Here is a 21,832-nt window from a genome sequence, read left to right as displayed (position 1 = left end):
TGATCCCTTACTTTTGTCATCGTTTACGTGTATTTCTAGTCTTATTCCATACTGTATGCCCCATGAATCCCTCCCATATTTCTGCAAAGTTATGACGTTTGTAATTTAACTAAATCAAGGATCAATATAACTGTGACTGAAGCTCGAAAGGATGTTAGGAAGACCTGGACCTCAAAAGATTATCAGGAGATGTGATTATGAGTATTGAATAGATCCCCAAGACAAGATATAATTCTGACCTCAAAAACATGAGACTTTCACTTGGTATATTTGAATTCCCTGTATAAGAATAAACACACATAACTCGAAACCCCTATACTGTGATAAATGACTAAACACTCGCAAGCAAATAGCATAGAAAATGATACATGGATATAGCATACAACTGAACAAATTGGGGAGCAGGATACAAGATATCGATGGAGAAAAGCCAGAATGGCATAGGACAGGAACACATGGAGACTTTGAAAGAAAGCAATAATGGATAAAATAAACCAAAAAAAGCCATGTACATGACTCGGATGTTACAACAGCTTACGTACATTATTCAAGATTGACTAACATATAAAACAGGGACCAATCCAGCCATCTTGCCATCCCTACCAGGGCGTTTCTTCTTAACCTGCACCGCAGAGTAGGCCATCAACAATTGATTCTCCAATGCAAATTAGAAACATGAGGAATACATGTAAATTCTACTTATCTACGTCTCTACTCCAGATGAAATACAAATATAAATCTCCGAGACTTACATAAAACCAGCCATCTACTTCATACTCGATCTCAACATCTTCTCCCGCGGTTAAACTCAACTGCCAGGAAAAACAATGAAAGTAATTACATCATGTTTGTATTTAAAATATCCATGCCTGCCTCTAGATAATACATCAATTCATGAACACAACAAGCCGAAGGCATTCTCCAAAAAAAATATCAAACATGCATCAAAGTGTCATTGAATATGTAAAGTTAAAGGTCTATGATTCATTGCAACTGGTTGAATCGGTGATAATTATATATATTTTAATATTATATAACGCAAAACTTAAATTCGAATAATATGAGCATACTATATAGGCTTGAGAGGTTAAAATAATCAATAATGAAAAGGCTAAATAATGGTCATCAACATGTGAACCTAATTTCTAATATTTCTGACCATTTTTTAAGTTTTGTATACTTTTGCTTTCCAGGTTCGAATTTGTAAACATACGTGCGAGCATTGTATTTCAGGTTCCAGATTTGTAAACACGTTTGTGAGCATTGCATTGGACAGCTGCATCTTTATTGCCGCCATAGATCTTTAGTCTCAATTACCCATACCAAAAGTTGATTTCTAATTTCCAACATTACTCATTTTCTTTAAGTTTTGTGTTGTTTTTGTTTTTAGGTCAAGGTTCAAAATTGTGTTTAGTGGCATAGTTCAACTATTTTTGCATAAATTCTTCATTCAGTGTTTGAGGACTGTTTAGATAGCTGACCTAACCTATTCACAAATTTCCCAGTTAAAATGCCTGGTTCGATGGCTTTTTCATTGATTTTAAACCAACTTACTTCATCGTCTCCTCCTGCTGTGAAGTCATAAAGTGCACTTCCAAATTGAGGATTTCCGGATGGTACACGTTCGTCATCTTGAGACTCAAAACTCTGCGACCCATTTCCTGCTAGGGGATTCTCAAATGACTCGTGTCTTTGCATGACAGATGATGAATATGATGGAGGCTCTTCTCTTATCTGAAAATATTTTGGGATTTAAATATTAAAACTAGATCAGAAGAATAAAATGAAACCAAGTGTTTGTTTGGATAAATCTTTTGAATAGGCATTTCTAGGTAAAGAAAAAGAAGTAAACATCTCCATAAAATAAAATTAGTTTCATTTAAACATAAACTAATTTGTAAAAATTCTCTCATTAATTTCTCTAAAAAGTGTTTTTAACTATTTTTGTACTTATATACAAATTAATTTTAACTTATGGAGAAATTAATTTCGTTTTTTCTTTTCTTTTTTTTCCCTAACTGTTCTTTTATAGAAATTCACCCAAATATAGTCTAAAACAAGTCAAGGGATGTTACCGGAGAACCAAGACCCTCATACATAGAGGGGCCACCACCTCGGCTTGCTGTTGCCTTATCCTGCCATGGATAATGTAAATTTCAATAAGTAATTTCGAATCCAAAAGTTGACAACGGCAGAGTTATGACTCAAAAAAAAGTTAATAAATGTGTGATAGTATTACAACATTCAAGGTAAGGTAATTAGATTAAGAACTCATTGATGCAAAATTTTTATTAGAATAAATGATACACAAACAGGGGAGAATGATGCAACAGTAAATTAGGATAATTCAAACTCCCATAATTCCTTACATTCATGTCACTTTATTATATATTCTGTTTATTCCTTTTACTCCCATAATTCAACGTCATATCAGTTTATTATCATACTTTGAGTTTCTATTATTATTTTTCCTTCCCTGCCTAAACTCCATAGCCATTCCAACAATTATATTACAAAATATGGAGTAAAAGGCACTCACCATCCTAAAATATCACTTTGGTTGCACTTTCCACCCTCGTTCGTCAACTTACGCATAATACACCAAATGTAATACAATTTATAGTAAATTTTCCTTTTCAATCAAATTTATTAGTTAATTCGAACAGTTACATTACACATGCAATGCACATGCTTTTTGACTAAATATATACTTAAAAGACGATAAAACCCTTTATCAAATTTGTCTCCAAATCGGGTATATTGCTGACAAGAACATAAGCATGAGAGAATAGTGTTGATGACTTAATTGTTTGTTACTCTAGTTGGTTTGTTGTATCAGTAATGCAAAAAGGTGTCAGTACAACATGGCAATCTGGAATGTCATTTAAAATTACAAACCAATTATAAATGCCAGTGAAATCTGTTAATCCAAAATTCTTGAAGAGGCTGAAATCTACAAGACAAGTATACGTGTCTACTCCATATTTGAGTTCAAAGAATTGAAAAAGAAAATCTCATGAGATCAACAAGTGGTTTTTTATGCAATAATATGTGATGCACTGTTCAAGGGTTTATCTAAAAAGGAACAGTGTATACTAGAGAAGTTGTCAGGTAGAACGTAGGACCAACTTATATGATGCACTGTTCAAAGGTTTATCTAAAAAACTAACAATGAATACTAGAGAAGTTCTCAGGAAGAATATATGATCAACTTCTGTGTGCCACATGCAACCACACCATTTCTGATGAGAGGTAATGAATAAAGGTGCGGTTAAAACAATACAGTTAGTGACAAGCATGTATAGGGTAACAAAGTAGCCAATCTCTCTCAAATGTAAACTTTTCGTTTGTAAAGAACTTTTTTATCTTTCAACATATTTTCTTATTAGAAAACCACGTGAACTGAGCGTCTGCACTTGACTCCATAAAAGTTTTCTATTAAATTGAATAGAAAGGAAAAATTACAATAATTGTGTTAAATTGGGGTGCATAAAGCTTAAGTTGATATATAGGGTGGAAAGTGAAACTAAAGTAATATTTTATAGGGTTAAAGTGCTGTTAACCCAAATAAAATTATATTTGACCCTCCAACAATGGAGGCAAGCACTGGCATAGTGGTAAAGTTGTGCCTTGTAGACCAGTTAGTCATTGGTTCAAATCCAGAATCAAGCTCTATGCATATGCAAGAGTAACAAGCCTTCTAGAACCAGGATAAGTTAGTTTTTTACCCAGCGTCCCATGTTCCTTCACCAACCAACAACTTGAAGAGAATACTATACAGAAAGCTGACAATTATACTGGTTGTTCGTAAAGACTTAGGTCTAAAGGAAAATTGCCTACACACAAACATTGATTCCATGATCTTAATGTCAGAATCCATTTCCAAATGGTTTTCACAGATAAAAAATATATATATAAAATTCCCTTTGTACCTGTAACCTGATTTCAGAATGTTTAGGGAAGCTTGCAATCTCAAACTCGGGCAATGGAAGAGTTATGTTTCTAATTAACATTAATTCTAAGAGTTGACCATTCATTATTGACGTTGCTTAAAAGAATATGCATAAAATTTCGAATATAGATCATTCAGAATAGCATCAAATTAGAAGCCCAGTGCATGTGGCAAAACAAATTGATACTTAATCTTAATATTTGGTACCGTAGTTTGTGAATATCCGGATGGACGCGAACTAAACAGTGAAGGATAGCTCATTCCACCAAAGTGAGATGATATTGAAGTCTCAACTGATCCTGTTGAATCTGGAGATGATGATCCCAACGATTTTGCGTCATCTTCCTGTTTTCACAAGTAATGGATGCAAGTCAAACCACAAAGTTCAAGACCCAATGCATCAGGGTTAAAAAGGATATGGCTTAATCCTTGCCTCTAGCTCTGAAGGTTCTAGAAGTGTTTTTGCCCACATATCATCATAGCTAACTGAAGGCCTAGAGATCATATTCTCTTCGTCAACTTCTGGGGCATCTGTTCCAGCACCTGCCAGAAATTCATTTACCTAAATCCAAAGAAAAAAGTGTTTTCAATTTAAAGTCAACTTAGTTTCAAATGAAAAGGCATATTATGCAAAAAATAAACAAATTTCTGCCATTACATTACACATCTACAAATGTTTAAATTATTACAAATTAGGTATACATAATCACCAAAATAATATCAGACGATTCAGTGGCTTAAATTTGACACTTGTCTCAATTGATCCTATCCTTTCCTATAACTGTGATTAAAAGTGTCTATTTGCAGAATGTTATCAGAATCTTACAATTCACTGCTCAAATTGTACAATTTGACTACCTCAGTTTATATCATAAGATAAACTTTAAACGATCTATGCTTTCTGTACGAATAAATATGAGCAATTTCATATCATCACGAGTCACAATTTAGGAATTGAGGATGCACTTTTGTACTTATCCTAATTGACTATTTCACTGTTTTATTTCCCATCCTCTCGTCCAATGAATGCAATCTATTCTTAATTGCTTCGTTTCCATTCTTCTAGACAATACAGGCTTCAGAAACTCATATATAGCTGATATTTGTTTTAAAAGACATCTAGTTATGTTCTATCTATTTCTAGTTAAAAATCTATTAAATTGTGCACTATATATATCCTCATTTATGACATATTTGAAGCAGATAATCGTTGTTGTTGAATCTTATGATTCAAAAGAGATTCACAATTTGAGAACCTATTATGTTTGTGTGTGTGCATAGAGTGAGAAAGGAATATACTTTGCAACCACTAGTAAATATCATATTATCAAATTAAAGAGAAGCAAAACAAAATAGATAAAAAGCACACCCTAGTCATTGCTGGTGCATTGTTTCCCCATAAGCCATCATCACCAAGGTTTGCTGCCCAGGCATTTACTAGGTCATCATCAAGTGCATCAGGCTCAGCAAGTGGTGGTTGGGATTCATAAACAAGGTCAGATATACCAGTGGCAACAGCTGGATCACTCAAACCAGTGGATGCACTAATATTGTGGCGAGTTCTATAGATGTCAATGAGTTTGGCACTATAAAAAAATTTAGAGTAAAATCATATTTAGAGAATAACACTAATAATATAAACAAAACAAATAAATTTTTCATTGTTTAACCAAAACATTATGACAAAATTATGGAAGCGAACTGTATAGTAGTGTCTGTGTCAAACTCTCAAGTTAACTCCTTCAACTTTATGAAACTAGTTAACCCTATTAAGTCCTTTTTGGATAGAATCTGATAAAACTCAGTAAATTCATATCAACTCACATAAACTCCCAAATCAGAAGAAAGTCCACAAATGTGAAACAAGCTGTAGATTTTGCTCATCATTGACTCTACAGCTACAATGAAGCATGTTACCATTACTTAACTGATATTTGAAGAAATTAATTCCTTTTTAAAATGTTTTATCTTGAATAACTTACATTTTTATGAACGTATGTATAATTTAGCCAAAAGTACAGTTTGATCTTAGTTATAATGACATTACACTTTATTATTGAGATTTATTATTGTGCTTTATCATCAAATTGAAGTGCTTCGAAATTTTACATAAACTTTTGAGTTTGATGACCTTAGAAGTGTCATCTATTATGGTAGCACTGCTACAGGAACAGCGGATTTCTGGATTGACGTTCACTCCCATAAACCAAAAAAGGCTTTTGCTTCACTTTTGCATCTCCTTTTAAAATATATTTTTTGCTTAAGATATAACAGTGCCAAGTATTAAAATAAATAATTGGTAGAGAGACATTTTATATCCGGTCTAAAACTAATGGGTTAAAAAAAACAACTCAAATAGGACGGTAATCTTTTAGGTTTGAAAATTACTAAATAAATACATGGAAAATTGAAAATGATTCCCAAAAAGTATAGAGACTTTCTGTATAAAAGCATATACTTTTAATTTTAAGTGAGATTGATTGCTTTTTTAAGTTCTGTAAACCAAGAGTCACCACCAAACTACGGATTTGTAGTTAGGAAACGAAATAGTAAACCATGTCAAGAATTGAATCAAGAGGTGAATCATAAGATTTACAACTCCAATAAAGATTGTAGAAAAACTTTTTAATAATTAATGATAAGCTAATCAATTGTCAAATGTAAGAAATACAAATATAAGACAAAGAATGCTTTATAAATTTAATATTTAATATCCATGGAAAGATATTAAAATGCATATTGAAAAATTTAATTTAATAATATAAAAAAAAATTATGACTAGTTTGTCACCACCAAAAATCCGTATGAAGTCTTGGTGATCAAGACTTCGGAGTTTGTCTACTCCTAGTTTTGAACTAGTTTGATAGAATTAGTATTGTAGTTCAGCAGTTTGGTAGGAATCAAAGAATTGGAGTGAATCTAGCCCTTCAATTTGTTCTTGCTATTTGGCCACAAAAATATAGTTGCTTGATTGTGCATGTTAACGAAATTGTTATTATAAGTAGTCATCAACATGGTTACATGTCATTGTACATCTGAAGCATCTTTGTAAACATTTACAAAACAAAAGATCTTGGTAAACTTTATGTTGTAATTAGAGGAAAATCTTCCTAATTAGAGAAGATACCTGTAGAATCTTCCTAACTAGAGAAAATATCTATACAATCTTTTAGTTTATTTTTCAATATATTATTTCCTTTTTTTTGGAAGATTAGATTGTTACAAATAAGTGTAAGGAGAATGTAATAGATATGAATGATAATAATAAAAATCATTCTCTTTTCAAGATGGTATTAGAACACCCGATCTTGGGAGCTCCATTTCTGCTACAACAGTAGCCATCACCGCCGTTGTCCAACCACTACGGCTGCTGCTGTAGTCGTTGGGGTCGTTGATATGACAGAAAGGTGTGCCCAACTCCGGCGAACACAATGCCGAAAATCACTCCGGGAAAGATGTCGCCACGCGTCACCACCGTAGCTGACGTGTGTAGCCCACGTGCCTAGGTCTAACGAGACCCACTCGCTACCGCTGTCACAAAAAGGGTCTCTGAAGCCTCTTGAGTCTGTTCCACTTCCATAGGTCAGTGACGTCCCATTTGGCTCAAATTTGAGTAAATTTGAGTTTTGAGTTCTGCTCCGTTTTCCTGTGTAGCCCACATGTCGTCGTCGTCTCAAATAGGGTCACCAGAGACACCTGATTGTGTTCCAAGGGATGTTTGAGATAAAAATTATTCCTTTGGGTCCTAATGATCTTCCAAATGTGGTGGGTGTCTATCAGTTGGATGGTTAGAATTTCTTACAATGGAGTCGGTACAAGTTGTATAATTAGTACCGTTGTAGGTTTCTTTCATTGTATATGTCATTTTCTCTGTACAGCTGGCAGTTTATGACAGCTTCTTAGACATTTGTGTCTATATATACCTCTTGTAGATAACATTCAAAGTGTGAGATCAGTTAACAAAAATATTCTTCAGTTTCAGTTTTTCCCTCTATTTTTCTCTGTTCACATTCTTTAAGAGTGACAAATAGACAACCTATTATATTGCCTTTTCATAAGATAACCAAACACATTGAGATAGATAGTCACTTCTGTTAGATATATTATCTTTTATCTTTTAGTTAGTTTGTTATTATTTCTCATTTGTATTTTGGGCTTAGCCCATATTTCTTCTATTATAAATAGAGAACCCTATGTGTGTATTTTACACAAGAGGGATTAATTTAAATATAGTTTTTCACTATATTCAACATGGTATCAGAGCAAGTTCTCTGATCCTCTTCTGGTGGTCTCTGCTGTCTGCCGGCGGCCGGCCGCCATGGCCGCCGGCAGCCCCTAAAATTTCAGTGGGCAGTCCATTTTTCTTCTTAAATCTCTGCCACAGTCAGCACCAGTCCAGACCCAGTGTACCACTGCTGTCGCCGCCACTTTCCGCTGCCGTCACTGCTAACTCCGGCCACCGTCGCCGCCGCTGCCGCCGCCGGCCACCGTCACAGATTCGACGGGTGACCTGCGGATCTGGACCGTCTCTTCGAGCGACGGCCAACCACGCCGGTTTCGAGAGCCACCTCTCAGTCACGCGCCGCCACGCAGCGCTTCTTTCCGACCAGTCCGCCGCCGCCTTGTCGCCGGCCACCGTCACAGTTCCGTCCGGCGACCACTGGATCTGGTTCGCCTCTTCACGCGACGACCAACCCCACCGGTGCCGGCGTCTGATTCTTCTCCACGCTCCGCCACGCGCCGCTTCTATGTTCGCTGCGAACAGGCGCGTTCAGCTCACGCGCCGCCCTCTGGCCACCGGAAAGTCTCCGCGACTCCTCCATAGCCGTCGTCTGGACCTCCTCTCTCTGTTCAGACCCTCAGAGCAGCCATTGCTGCCATCTTTGTTTTTCCAGCGCCGTTTTGCCGCTGTCCGGCGCCGTTTTGCCGCTGTCCAAGCGTCTTTTGCCGCTATTCGGCACTGTTTGCCGCTGTTCGGCACTGTTTGCCGCTGTTCGGCACTGTTTGCCGCTATTCGGCGCCGTTTGCCGCTATTCGGCGCCGTTTGCCGCTGTCAGGCGCCGTTTGCCGCTGTCCAGGCGCTGTTTGCCGCTGTCCAGGCGCTGTTTGCCGTTGTCCAGGCGCCGTATGCTTCCAACAACTGTAGGCCCCCATCACCTCATCAGTTAGTGATGGCAGTCCCTGTAGTTTTTTCGCTTCCAGCCACTACAGGCCCCATCAGTCAGTGATGGCAATTTAGTCCCTACAGTTTTATAGCAGTCAACCGCCGCTGCAGTCACTACTGCCTCAGACAGACACAACTGCGTCAGTTCTTCTTGGGCTAGAGTTTAGACCGATCTTCTTGTGATACACGGCTAAGTATCACCACTTGGGAGTTGTCCAGCAAAGAATTTTGGACCTCCAACGTATCTTTAGATCTTTGATGTCTTTGTTTCAGCATTGTAGCTTAATATTTTGTTTTGTTTTAGTGGTCCAGCAACTGTGATATTCCACATTTCCGCCGTTCACACTGAGGGGGAGTACGTTTCCAAGACACTGCAAGTCAAGTCACATATATATAGGTGTAGTCCCTGCAGTTTTGTAGATTTCAGCTACTACTGTTGATCCCGTCACCCATCCATCATTGATGAAAATTTAGTGTAGTCCCTACAGTTTTGTAGCTCTTAGCTTTCAGCTACTACTGTTGATCCCGTCACCCATCCATCATTGATGAGAATTTAGTGTAGTCCCTGCAGTTTTGTAGCTCTTAGCTTTCAGTTACCACTTTGATCCCGTCACTCATCCATCATTGATTGGGAATCAGTCCTTGCAGATTGTCATTGTCCACCACTGCTTTCCTTCATCTACTTTTGAAGTTGAAGTTTCACAAGCTGCTGTTAGTTCATCTATGTTTGCCTCACACTCTTGAAGACAAATCATCTAGTTTAACACTGAGTTCATCTATTCCAAGCTTAGTTCATACAATTTGTATGCTCCAGCTTGAGGGGGAGTGTTAGATATATTATCTTTTATCTTTTAGTTGGTTTGTTATTATTTCTCATTTGTATTTTGGGCTTAGCCCATATTTCTTCTATTATAAATAGAGAACCCTATGTGTGTATTTTACACAAGAGGGATTAATTTAAATATAGTTTTTCACTATATTCAACAACTTCATTAGGAGAAGATCTTATATAGAGACATTACCACTAAATTCATCAATTCAAATTATTGTTGGAAGATGTTCTAACCAAGACTAAGAGAAATTAGAAACACATACAGATTAGATTTACCTTTGAAACATGCCAAAGGTAAATGACTAAGCTACAAATACACTAAGGTTTTAATTTTTGCAAATGCCTAATGAACTTCAGGACAAAGTTTCAAAATAATGACAAAAAAAATCAGAACCACAAAAAATGTGACCACTCAAAATCCAAAAAAAAAAAGGTTCCTTGGCCCAGTTTAAAAAGTTATCCTTCTGATGCACTACCCTGTAAGCAGAAGAGCCTACAAGTCTCTCTAGATACATGACAAATATGCAAAACTAGCTCATATAAGGAATGCACTTCAATAAATCAGTACCTTATCGGGCCCAGAGGAAGATACTTTGTTCTTGGAACATAACAAAACAATGAAACAAGATCTAGCAGTCTTTCATGGGTTTCATATAGTTTCTTAAGTTCATCATCAGTCCATTCTTTCTTAGCATTGTCATGACTGCGTATTTCCCTGTTTATAAGTAATTCATGAACATTAGTAATCAGGATCATCAATTCTGAAGCAAGTATGGAATGAAGATTGGCTCTCACTTGATCAAATCATCTTGTGCTCTATACATCTCATCCAAAACCTTTATCATTGGACTTAATAAAACTCCAAGGCCTGTACCACTTGCTCCTTGATCTTCTCCATTACTAAGATGCATATCAGAGAACTGGGACTGAAGACCACCTTGCGCCAAAGTGTGCAGAAACTCATAAATCTGTAACCTGAAAGGTTCACCAGACCTAATTGCCATTGTTGTGAGAGCCTGAGCAGCAATAATTCTAATCTGCGTATTCATTTAACAGAGAATACTTAAGTTAAACAGCAAGAGAAAATAACCATGAGGTAAAAGTATGCAATAATACATATGACAAGCTGCTGAGTCAAACCAAAATTTCAGGAAGGCAAACCAACACTACCGTTTTCTAATGAAATATATCATTGTTCTCATAGTGTAGTGAGATACCATCTAATAAATCATTCAAATTTCGAGATGGTGGTAATAAACAACCAAACAAGTAAAGAACGGACAAACCCCTCAAATGGGTAATAGATACCTCCCAACTGCCATTGAATGCACACCTCTGGAGCCTCGTCAAGGCACCCGCTAGAGTAGGATTACGAGAACTGGCAGCAGCTACCATTTTATCAGCATCTAACATCATCAAAGCAGTACCAGGTGGGGTGGCAGATTCCCAAGCATATTCAGATGCAGCATAATTTGCATTTTCCCCAAGAAACCATACCTAAAAGCAGTGTCAGAAAAAAAAAAAAAACTTGATTCAACTATTTTTTGGTTGTAGAAGCCAAAGAGTGAGTAAGATCTTCTGAATAAATAGCAATGCTTACTGCAGCTTGGACTAGTCTTTGTAACGCAAGAGCAGATTTTGGGTCAGATGCAGACACCTTGTCCACTGAAGTAAAACCAAGCATAGACCCAGGCTGCGGAGGTGGTAGATCAAGTACAATTGTGACTGCTTCTAAAGCTTTATGTTTCCCATCAGGACCAGCTCCAACAAGACAAGTCTGGCAACACATATTCCTTTAGTGGGTCACCATTTTAAGTAAAAACCATCAAGGAAACTCAAATTTGATCAAATAAACTGGGTATCTGTGTGTGTGCATGCATCTACTATGTAATGTAATGTGTTGCTTCAGAAGTTTTGCAGTTTGCAATTGTCTCTACTTATCATTATTTGACCACTCCATTATAAACATGTATACCAAGCACATCAATTTAAAAAAAAAAAGGCTATCAAGGTAAACTGACCTTCCAAAGCTTTTATAACTTTGGACTTCTTTCATAATAGAGGTCTTCTTTCATGTATAGGGAAGTTTAGCTCATGGATTACCTTATAGCTAACTAGCTTGTTCTTTGGTGATGGGTTTTGGTTCGGTCCCCCCATGAGTTCTTTGTTTTTTCTTTTCTCATTTTTAATGATATCTTCATGAACTTTATCTAAAAAAAAAAAAAACTAACCTTCCAAAGCAGTTGTAACACATCAGCGTCAACCTTTCCTGGAACTTTAGTGGCAAATATCCTCGCAATTTCAAGAAGAGTAACAGCCATATCTGGGGAAGCCTTCAAAGCAAAAATGAAAAGACTAGTGAGCAAACTTACACTTTCTAGTATGCGTAAATACAAAAAAACACATTTACCCATTACTTGCAATGAGTTATACAAAGTTTACGAGGAAGACTACTGATAAGATATTGTTGTCACTTCAGCAAAGCATGACTATAAAAATCCCTGCCGTGCATGGGGGTATGGGAAAGCACAACAGACTGAATATTTGAACATAATTCACCATATGATCACTACAGAATCAAATATACTAACAAGTTGTTAAAAGAAAAGGAATGTTAGATATAAAATCATTCATGATCCTTTCACTTAACAACTTAAGCTTTTAGGAGAGTTGGTTTTTGACATGATATTAAACCCTACATGACCAAATGATCAAGAGTTTGACCTTTGCTTCCCTTTTTTTTTTCCAAATAACTGCAAAAGGAATGCACTTGACAGATTAAAATTAACAGAGTTAGCCTTTTAAAGCCAGATGATCAATCCACATTATTAGCAAAAAGATTGCTAAAATTCAACAATATTGGTTGCCAATTGCCTCATCATTTTTCAGGCAATGCTTTGTTGAACATATCCAAGTATGCCTAACATTGATATATCCTTCACAAGGGAAAGTCCATTTACCTTAAACCGAGCATGCAAGGTGAGTAGTACATCGTTCAAAAGTGCTGCTGACCAAGCTGGATCAGAAAGTTCTGATGCAATAATAGACTCTAGTTCATCGAATGAGTCAAACGGACCTTGCATCCAGATTAATGCCTTGAGCACCATGGCTCGTACATAAACACATTCACAGGCAACAGTCGTCCGTACCACTTCCATCAATGAGGCCAACAAACCAGCAACAGTATCTCTGCCAGCAGTTCCATTAGATACTGAAGAAGTCCTTCGAATGCCTACATCAAGGTATCAATTAAGTACATAATAAGATAATATTTCAACATACCAAGATATTGCTAAGACTGTATCTAAACTTGTGTATTAATATTGATTCTGAATTTAATATTAGGAGATTGTGACAAGAATAAAATCCCATAGTTATAGGGATTTATTCTCTCTAGGATTGTTTACTGTTTTATATTTTAATTTCTGTTTTTTAATATAGGTAGCTGACCTAATAATTGTGAGTGAGAAATAAAGAAATTCTTCCCTTCTAAATTTAAGAGATTCATTTTTACTACAAGTGGATGGAGAACTACCAGATGTCTTTACAGAAGTCTTTTTAGGTTAACTTATATTATCCAACATGAAAAGGAGTGCTACAGAAGAGTCATGTGAATGCTGGCAGCATTATACAGAGATAGTAACCATGCATGTACTAAACCTAGCTTACAAGTTCAAACACAGACACAAGCAGCCTAATTAAGTGAATTCATTAAACAAGCACATACCAATCTGTCTTTCTTTCTAACAAAGTAATCAGAACCAAAACCATAAATACAAATCTCAAAATACAATCGGAAAAGCATGGCCAACAAAAGGAACAACTGAAAAACAAAAGAAACCAAAGGTGAAGAACATGAAGATAATACCATATAAAACTGAGCAAAAATATTATAATTGTCAAGGATCAACTGTCCAAAAAGCTTAAGTCGTTTCATGAAGACCAAAAATTGGTTTTATATCTCTTGACAATTCAATTTAACATTCAAGAACCTTTTAACTATCTGTATCTATATCTAATTACCTACAATAATTAAAACAGTTTAAGGCTTGTTTACAATGCTATGCAAGCATGACCACTAAACTCATCAAATAAACATTACTTTCAGGATGTGTGCTCTCATCTGAATCATTGTAATCTGTAGAATCAGCAAAAGAATTGATATTTGCTCCTTCTTCAACATCCTGTATGCCCATTGCAAAGGCAGCAGCCCGACTTTTCCCCATCTCCTGTACAACTCTAGCTGCTGCATGAAGCACAGGTCTAGAAAAGCTACGGAAAGAACTCTCTAACCTGAAAAACATTAAATAATAGACAGGGTGAATTAAAATTAAACAGTTTCCACATCACCCAAGCCAATGACTTGATAATTCAACAAGAGAAATCAACATGCATCGAAAATACACAAATGAGTTTTTGAACCTTCTCATTACAAGTTTTATAAGAGGCTGAGGACGTTTCATCTTCTGAGATTTATCTTTAGAACTTTCTTTTGATGATGCATCTGGTAACTTGAGAATTTCCCTGGTCAAACGATACCACCCAGTTGCACGCTCCTCGGTCCTAGAATGTGTAAACAAGATAAGATTGCATCCCCAATCACAAGACAAAGTTAACAGTAAAATCAAAGCTAAAATTATGATTAGGAAGGTAGAGATAAATTGCACCTCTCAGTGTTATCATATTTTCCTAGTACACATAAAATTGCCTCAAAACAGACTCTTTCACTAGGATCCAACAGAAGCTGGTAGAGCACTGAATTGAACTGGGATCTAATATCTGGTCTCTCTGTATATGCATGCAAAACAGAAATTTAACCATAGCATATTTACCAAAGATCAATTTTAATTAAAAACAAGTTTTTAAAACACTAACCATCTAAAGCTCTAGCCCTTGATATTGTACAGCACAACTTTGCCAGAGAAACTCTAGCCAAAACATCGTGCAAATGAAGAATATCTTGTAATGCCCCTGTACATAGACCAAATAACCATCACAAAACTATTTGTGGCAGAACAGCAACAAGATAGTAAGTTATAAATATTCACAAAGCCTTATTATTTGCATAAATACACAGTAATTATGCAGAAATTTCCCTCTTCGTTTACACATGAATGGAAGTAATGTAAGTGTTTTGACATACTTTACTGACCAAATTCATAATCATTATCTTCTGTTTTTTTACCAAATAAAGCTGACACCCCATCAATGTAAAATTCAAATAAAAAAAGTAAAGATGGAAGCAACAATGAAGATCCAATTAGCATACCTCCAGGCTGAACATGCTTTCCTGCAAAAGAATATCCAGGAAGCATTAGATTTAAGGAAATCTTGAAAAATTTGTTTCTAACATTATATTACAAGAGAATATGCAATCAAACACCATTTTAATGGAAAATATTATGAAGATTTAAAATCTTACCTAAGGCCATAGCAACCGCATAAGGATCCCTGGTAGCTATCTCAGAAACAATTTCAAGAGCATGTCTCACAGCAACTGGATCAGCAAATGAAATCCTGCATTCAACTTTGTTTAGTTTTGAGAACTGAAGACCGGAACTAAGGGAAGAATGCAAAAGCAAATAATAAAGTAAACAAAGTTGCTCAAAGAGAGGTCATGAACTATTTGCTCCACAAAGTTGTGTTTGTAGGAGTAACTTACCCTTGTACAGCATAATGCAGAAATGCTGGATTTCCAGGATCCAGAGGGAGCCTTCTCAAAGCACTTAAGGCAGCATATTGTAGATTGCTTCGGATGATAGACTATATGATCAAGCACATAACACGTCAAAAACATAGTATAATACCATTGAAGTGTCTTCATATAATAACTTAAGTTTTTTGGGACTGTTGGTCTGTGACAAGGTATCAAAGCCTCTATGACCAAGAGATCTAGAGTTTGATCTTTGTCACACATCAATCTAATAAATAGTTGATATCAGAACTAGGGATGTGGTCTTAATAGTGTAATAACAGAGAGTTCTTTTCGTTTCTGTGAGCTGATTGCCTATCTGCCACATCAGCATAGTAAGTTAGTTCACTGTAAACTAATTGGCTATTTGCCATGTCAGCACAGTCAGTTACAGTAGTTAGTTATTTTCTTTTTAAGCTGATTGACTAGTGCTACATCAACAGCTTCTCTTATACTCGCTCTCTATAACTACATAAAAAGATCTCTTTTCTTAAGAGATCAGAATATCAAAAACAATTACAAAGTTTCCTAAAATCTCTTTTCTCTTAGAACTCTAAATCTTTGTTTTCTAAATATCCATGGTTCTAGCCCAACAGGCTCTTGAATGAGCAGGTGTGCTAGTGATATAACATAAAATCATTCAAGTTGTTGGAAGTTTCACATTGAGTAGTGATAAGGTCAATTTACAGTATAAAACTGGGTACAAACCTCACCTTTCAATCTATTTTGTAGAGTTGACTTAGACTAAAATCAACTTCTTAACATGGTATCGGAGTCATAGGTTAGAGTATATCATTGTGAAATTTGTTTTTGTTAGATCTATTGCTTCACCCGCTATCGAACCACCTATTAATACCTTGTCTTACGCACGAGATGTATATGCCGAGGCATGAGGGGTTATGTTAAAAATCTCATATTGACTAGTGATAAGGTTAGTTTATAGTATATACGTGGGTACAAATCTTACCTTACAAGCCTGTTTTCTGGAGTTGAGTTAGGCTAAAAGTCCACTTTTTAACACAAATATTTTCACCCAAAAACACATGTGATGTTGAGCCCTATTTATGTCAAACCAAGTTGTGTCTTGTAACTTTCAAAATCTAACATCCTCATATTTGTCATGTCATATATGCTAAAGTTGGTGCTTCAGTTATAGATTAAAGACTCAAGGAGTTGTGCTGATAAGTTGGCAAGTCTAGGCCTGGCTTCTAGAGAAGTGTTTAAATGGTATACGATTATGCCAGCTTTTTATAAGTTTGGACTTTTATCATAATAGGTTTCTTTTTCCTATGTACATGGCTTCTTAGCTTGTGTATAGCTTTATAGCTTACCTGTTTTTTGTTAAAGGGTTTTGGTTGGGTCCCTTATAAGTTCTTTGTATCTTTCTTTTTGTTTTTAATAATATTTTTATGCGATGGTAAATGATACATGTCCTTGGGATGTCAACGATCTCCTAGAGATATTCATCAGTGTTACACCTCTATTTTATCTCTTTCTCATGCTGCAGGACATTGTCAATTCTCAAGTTTAATCTTGTTAGGAGTTGCCATTCAAATTTTGAAAAGTCTCTTTGTAGATCTTTTCCCACCTTGATTGGCTTTCTACTTTACATCGTGTCCTATTTTTTGAGGATCTACATATTTAGGAATATTTTTTGTACAAAAGCACGAATAGATTTATTGAAAAATGCAATATAAAGACTTGTTTGCTGTTTTCTCTCAGAAAAAGAATACTATATTATCAAGAAGAAAGACATGTATCACACTTGCTCTAATTGCTTGCTCTAACTAAATTTTTATGAGCCTTTAATTCTACATTCCTATGAGTGGAAAGAGGAAATAATTCCATTAGCTATAAAGAAAGATTCCCTAAATTTACAAAAAAATACAAATATAAGGATAAAAGAAAAATAGTACAAATCAATGATCTTACATCTTTATCACCACCTTTAGCCCCAAGTATGCCCCTCTTTCGCTTTTGCTGAGCATCACCAACCTAACAATCATTAAAGGCAGAAAAAGTGAAAAAATATCTCAAGTACCATAATTTCAAAATTCTTTTCTGATAAAGAAAAAACACTTTTAAGGAGAAAGTGAGGAAAGGAGAATAACTCCAAATAGAAAAACTACATTGAAGCAGCAGAAGATACAAAAGGAATACAAAATAATGAAGCTCTTCAATCCTTACGTATGTCAGCCAAGGGAACTCTCTGGAAGAAACATGCATTAAACACCACTAATGAGGGTATGAAATTGTTTTCTACCAAATCATTATAGGGACAAGGATTTTCCTTTAAAGATACATAACTTCAGTTTAGCCAAGGACACTGAATGACGGTATATACAGTGCACTTATACACCATGTTGCCCCCTTTGTCTGACCAAAGACCCAAATCTTAATTAAAAGGAAAAATGCAAACTGAGGTTACAACCAAGATTCACAAAAACACATCAAAAGATCCAAACAACTTATTCTGGATAGAGGTGGCTACAAGAATAATTAAAAATAAATGGAAAAAAAAACAACATCGTACACAATAAAGACAACAGGAAAGCACAAACCTTCTCTAGTATGCCAAAAACAATTTCATACAATCTGGACAAAATTTCAGAGTTGGTTTCCGGAGCATATGTAAGTGCCTTCAAGGATTGCAATCTTCGAGCATGAACTTCAAAACATAAGTTGAATAGAAGTCACTAATCAACTCGTAATCTCAGATGAAAATTGAACACCTAATTCAAAAACTAAAATTTGTGCATCTCTTAACAATATGACCAAGTTAGTTATCAAAACAGAACAAAATTATGTTTACGAAAATAAAAAAATTCATTGCATAAGCATAATTCCAATAATTTAATCAAGAGATTTAGATAATTATATTAAGACTGGATGCCATGTATTATTGTACTGTATTTCTGCATTTTCAAAGACAACATTGCCACAATGACATTCATACTGAGATTCAAAATCCAAAATAATGTTTGCAGTTTGCACCAATTACAATACAACTATGAAAAATTCAATAAAATCTCTAATCAAATAATAGGAATACAAGAAATATCCCGCTCAAGATAAGCTAAAATTTCAGATAATTCTCATGCTGGGGGAGTTAATCATCCATACATTCATATAGATAATAGAATTGCTGAGTCCAATTCAAATAATATATCACCATCACAATATCGATATACAATTACACAACAAAAAAGTTTGATTCAGACTCTATTTTTCCACCTTTCTCTTGTTAAATAGAGAATATTTTTTTACCAAATAGGAGGTCCCAATTCAAAGGTAACATTAACGATGGCTATGCTCCATAGTTAAAATATAAAAGAGTATATCAATATTAAAATTTTGGTACACTTGTCCAATTTTATTAGTCAGCAAAATCTCATCCAATTTTTTTATTTTCCCACCTGACTGGAATAATTCATTTCTCTGAATTTTCCTTCCTCTAATGTACCAATCTCACTTTATGCTTTAAATTTGCAACAATTTATCCAAAACTCTACACAGCCTTGAATACAGTGATTTATCATCTCTACAAACTCTGCATACTTTAATGTATGCATCTTTTGTAAATGACACCAGACAAGGCAGAACAAAAGCATTTGCCTTGTCAACAAACAGTGTAATATGTGTGTGTGTGTGTGTGTCTATGCCAAAGCTTCTTGGACCAAAGTTTTTAAAATCTTCAGGTAAAACCATTTACAAAATTGCTGCAGTGAACAAGGAGAAATGAGAAAAAATTCACTCCACATGAGTTCTAAGGATATTTTTACCTAAATTGACCAAAAGAAACTATGACTCCTTCTCAACTCAAGGTAAAACATATAAGCCCATGCACAAATACATATACATGTATGCAACATTATGCTTAAAATTAATAAAACCATTAAATTAAAAGTGTGTAACACTCACATTCAGTTTCAGAGTTAGTGGATGCTGCAGTAAGCTGCTCTACTATTCTAGGCACAACATCAGCTCGAGTAACACCTCCAACTGCATCAATATCAGCCAGAGCATCCCAGTTAGGAGTGGGTATCCCACCACCGGTGCTCAAACCTTGGGAACCAGTGTCAGACAAAATTCTGGCCAGGTAGTAATAGACATATCGAAGAACACTTCTATCTTCACACTGCTGATTAAGCTGCAAAACAGGGACAAGGATACAAAATTTTATCAACACATTAAGCAGGGGGAAACAAAGTCCAATAGGAACATCATTAAGACATAATGATAATAATAGAAATAATGATGATGTACATTGTAAAATCAGCAGCAGGACTGTTCACTAAAGAAAATTGTCACTAGTGTGCCATAGGCTTACCAAAGACAAACCTAGGGAGTAGTAAGTTTCAATTTAGTAAATAAAAAGAACAACACAGGCTACACTGAAGACAAAAATATTAGTACGAAAACATTCGAGCTCTATGGAATAAGGACATGCCACATACATAAGAGAAGACCAGAAACATATTATGAGCAAACATTTGGGTTCAAAGGAGTTGGAGAATACCATAAGAAGAGAGGGAGCCAATGAAGGGTCCACAGAATTATACACTGCAAGTTTCGGAAACACTTGATGCACTAATTGCCGTTGAGAACTTTTCTGAAGCCACATTACAATAATAAACAAAACATGAGAGAATAGAGCAACCACAGAAGCATGTTAGTGAACCTACTTGAATAAACATTGTTGTGAACACTCATAAGAGAAATAAACAAAAAGATAAAACGGCATGTGCTAGTCAAATCAACTTATGCACTTAACTTTTATAAAATTATGAACTTAACTTCTAAAGAGGTTTTTTTTTTTCTAAGCTTAAGTGCGGAAGTTGATTTAGCTTATTTAAGAACCTCAATTCCTTTTATTTACTTCTCCTCTAAGTGCTGGTAGAGAAGCCAAGGTTATCCTAACAGGAGTCTGGCAGAGAAAGTGCTAACACTCACCTGATCAGAAGTGGCAGCTAGTTCGTGAATGCTTCTAGCGAGTTGTGAATAAGAAACTGGCTGCAAAAGCAAGCGAGAACGAAGATCAAACGCACAGAATCACGCACCACCAATACTATCTTCCGCATAAGACAAGACTTCAATGTGCAATATCATATCAACTAAACTCTACTTGGTAACAACACCGAATTTCCAAGTACATATGCAGAAGCAATGTAGCTGCACTCAAAACTAACTGATCCACTACGCTCAACAAATTCAATTACGAAGCAACACAAATTCTTGCAGAAGAGGCGACATCTTGTACCTTTTTCTTTTGTTTTTGCGGCATGATATTGGTCCTAACTGGATGCAAAGCAGCTTTGGCAGCAGAAATGGTATCATTCTGGATCTGGAGCAACGCCGCTCTCTTCGATCTCTTCTCCGCCAGAGGCTTACCTAACGCCGAGGGCAGAGATGACGGTGCCGTCGACGCCGTAGATGTGGCCGAAGACGACGATGACGTTGTCGCCGTCGTAGGGTCTGCCGTTATCAGATCCATGAGTGTTGTTCCCGACGAATCCTAACCAAAATCAAAGTTAAGAAAGTGAAGGTTGGAGTTGGAATTGCCAAGGAGATGTAATGAGTACGAATGAGAACTAAGCACAGAGTGAGGATTTACAGCCATTTGCTTGTGGTGTGATGGGAGGATCCCCTTTCGCTGTCTTCTCTATTGTAAGCGCTACGCTAATTCGTCACCGCGGGGTGGCCAACCGTGAGAATGGACGAGCTCCGCCATCGTTTTTATTGGCTTTTTTATTAAACTCTAGTTGCCTTCAGACAATTTTTTTATGATTTTTAATGTTAATTAATATGTTTTATTAATTTAAAAAAAAAACAAGATTAGCCTTCTTATATAATAAACAAATACATGCGCATTTTCTTATTACGATAAAAAATAATGTGTATTAAAAAATTAGTTATTACAATGATACTAAAACAAAAAGAAATATATATTATTAAATTTATATATAAATCATAGAAAATGTGTACATAAAATTAAATAGCTATTGTTTTTATTAATTTTAATAATATTTATTATTTTTTATTATAATAGCTAATAAAATTGATCATATTTGTAAAAACAAAATGAAAAGTGAGTATAAAATAATAGTTATAAAAATAACTTTTTTATAAATATTTGGAAAAAAATCAGTTTTTTAATTTATATCATTAATTGTTTGTTTACGTGGATTTATT

At 35.5% G+C, this 21,832-nt stretch overlaps 1 protein-coding gene across 1 annotated transcript; it reads right to left on the bottom strand.

The window, feature by feature from the left end:
* Positions 1-300: 300 nt before the first annotated feature.
* Positions 301-21,410, bottom strand: LOC108322938 (uncharacterized). Its single transcript, XM_017555244.2, has 27 exons — positions 21,255-21,410; positions 20,901-21,155; positions 20,594-20,653; positions 20,160-20,252; positions 19,562-19,790; positions 18,202-18,308; positions 17,573-17,635; positions 15,611-15,711; positions 15,371-15,465; positions 15,218-15,238; positions 14,824-14,919; positions 14,616-14,736; positions 14,371-14,511; positions 14,051-14,241; positions 12,909-13,180; positions 12,180-12,281; positions 11,549-11,725; positions 11,257-11,445; positions 10,744-10,985; positions 10,517-10,663; positions 5,322-5,538; positions 4,386-4,514; positions 4,160-4,297; positions 2,076-2,135; positions 1,555-1,734; positions 753-812; positions 301-622 (listed from the first exon to the last, which is right to left on the bottom strand). Exons 1-27 carry the CDS (start codon positions 21,258-21,260, stop codon positions 548-550), a joined length of 3,567 nt encoding a protein of 1,188 aa, XP_017410733.1. The 5' UTR covers positions 21,261-21,410; the 3' UTR covers positions 301-547.
* Between the last annotated feature and the right edge of the window lie 422 nt (positions 21,411-21,832).

This window comes from Vigna angularis, chromosome 1, assembly GCF_016808095.1.
Source record: "Vigna angularis cultivar LongXiaoDou No.4 chromosome 1, ASM1680809v1, whole genome shotgun sequence".
NCBI lineage: Eukaryota > Viridiplantae > Streptophyta > Magnoliopsida > Fabales > Fabaceae > Vigna > Vigna angularis.
Note: the sequence above shows the minus strand (reverse complement) of the source record. Positions and strands in the feature narration are given on the sequence as shown.

What these genes read in the sequence shown, in the direction of transcription:
- LOC108322938 (XM_017555244.2), bottom strand. An exon ending in AAAGCATGTTCAGCCTGGAG is followed by an intron (nt 14,920 to 15,217) that starts GTATGCTAATTG and finishes GTCTATGTACAG; the next exon opens with GGGCATTACAAGATATTCTT. An exon ending in CATTCAATGGCAGTTGGGAG is followed by an intron (nt 10,986 to 11,256) that starts GTATCTATTACC and finishes ATGAATACGCAG; the next exon opens with ATTAGAATTATTGCTGCTCA.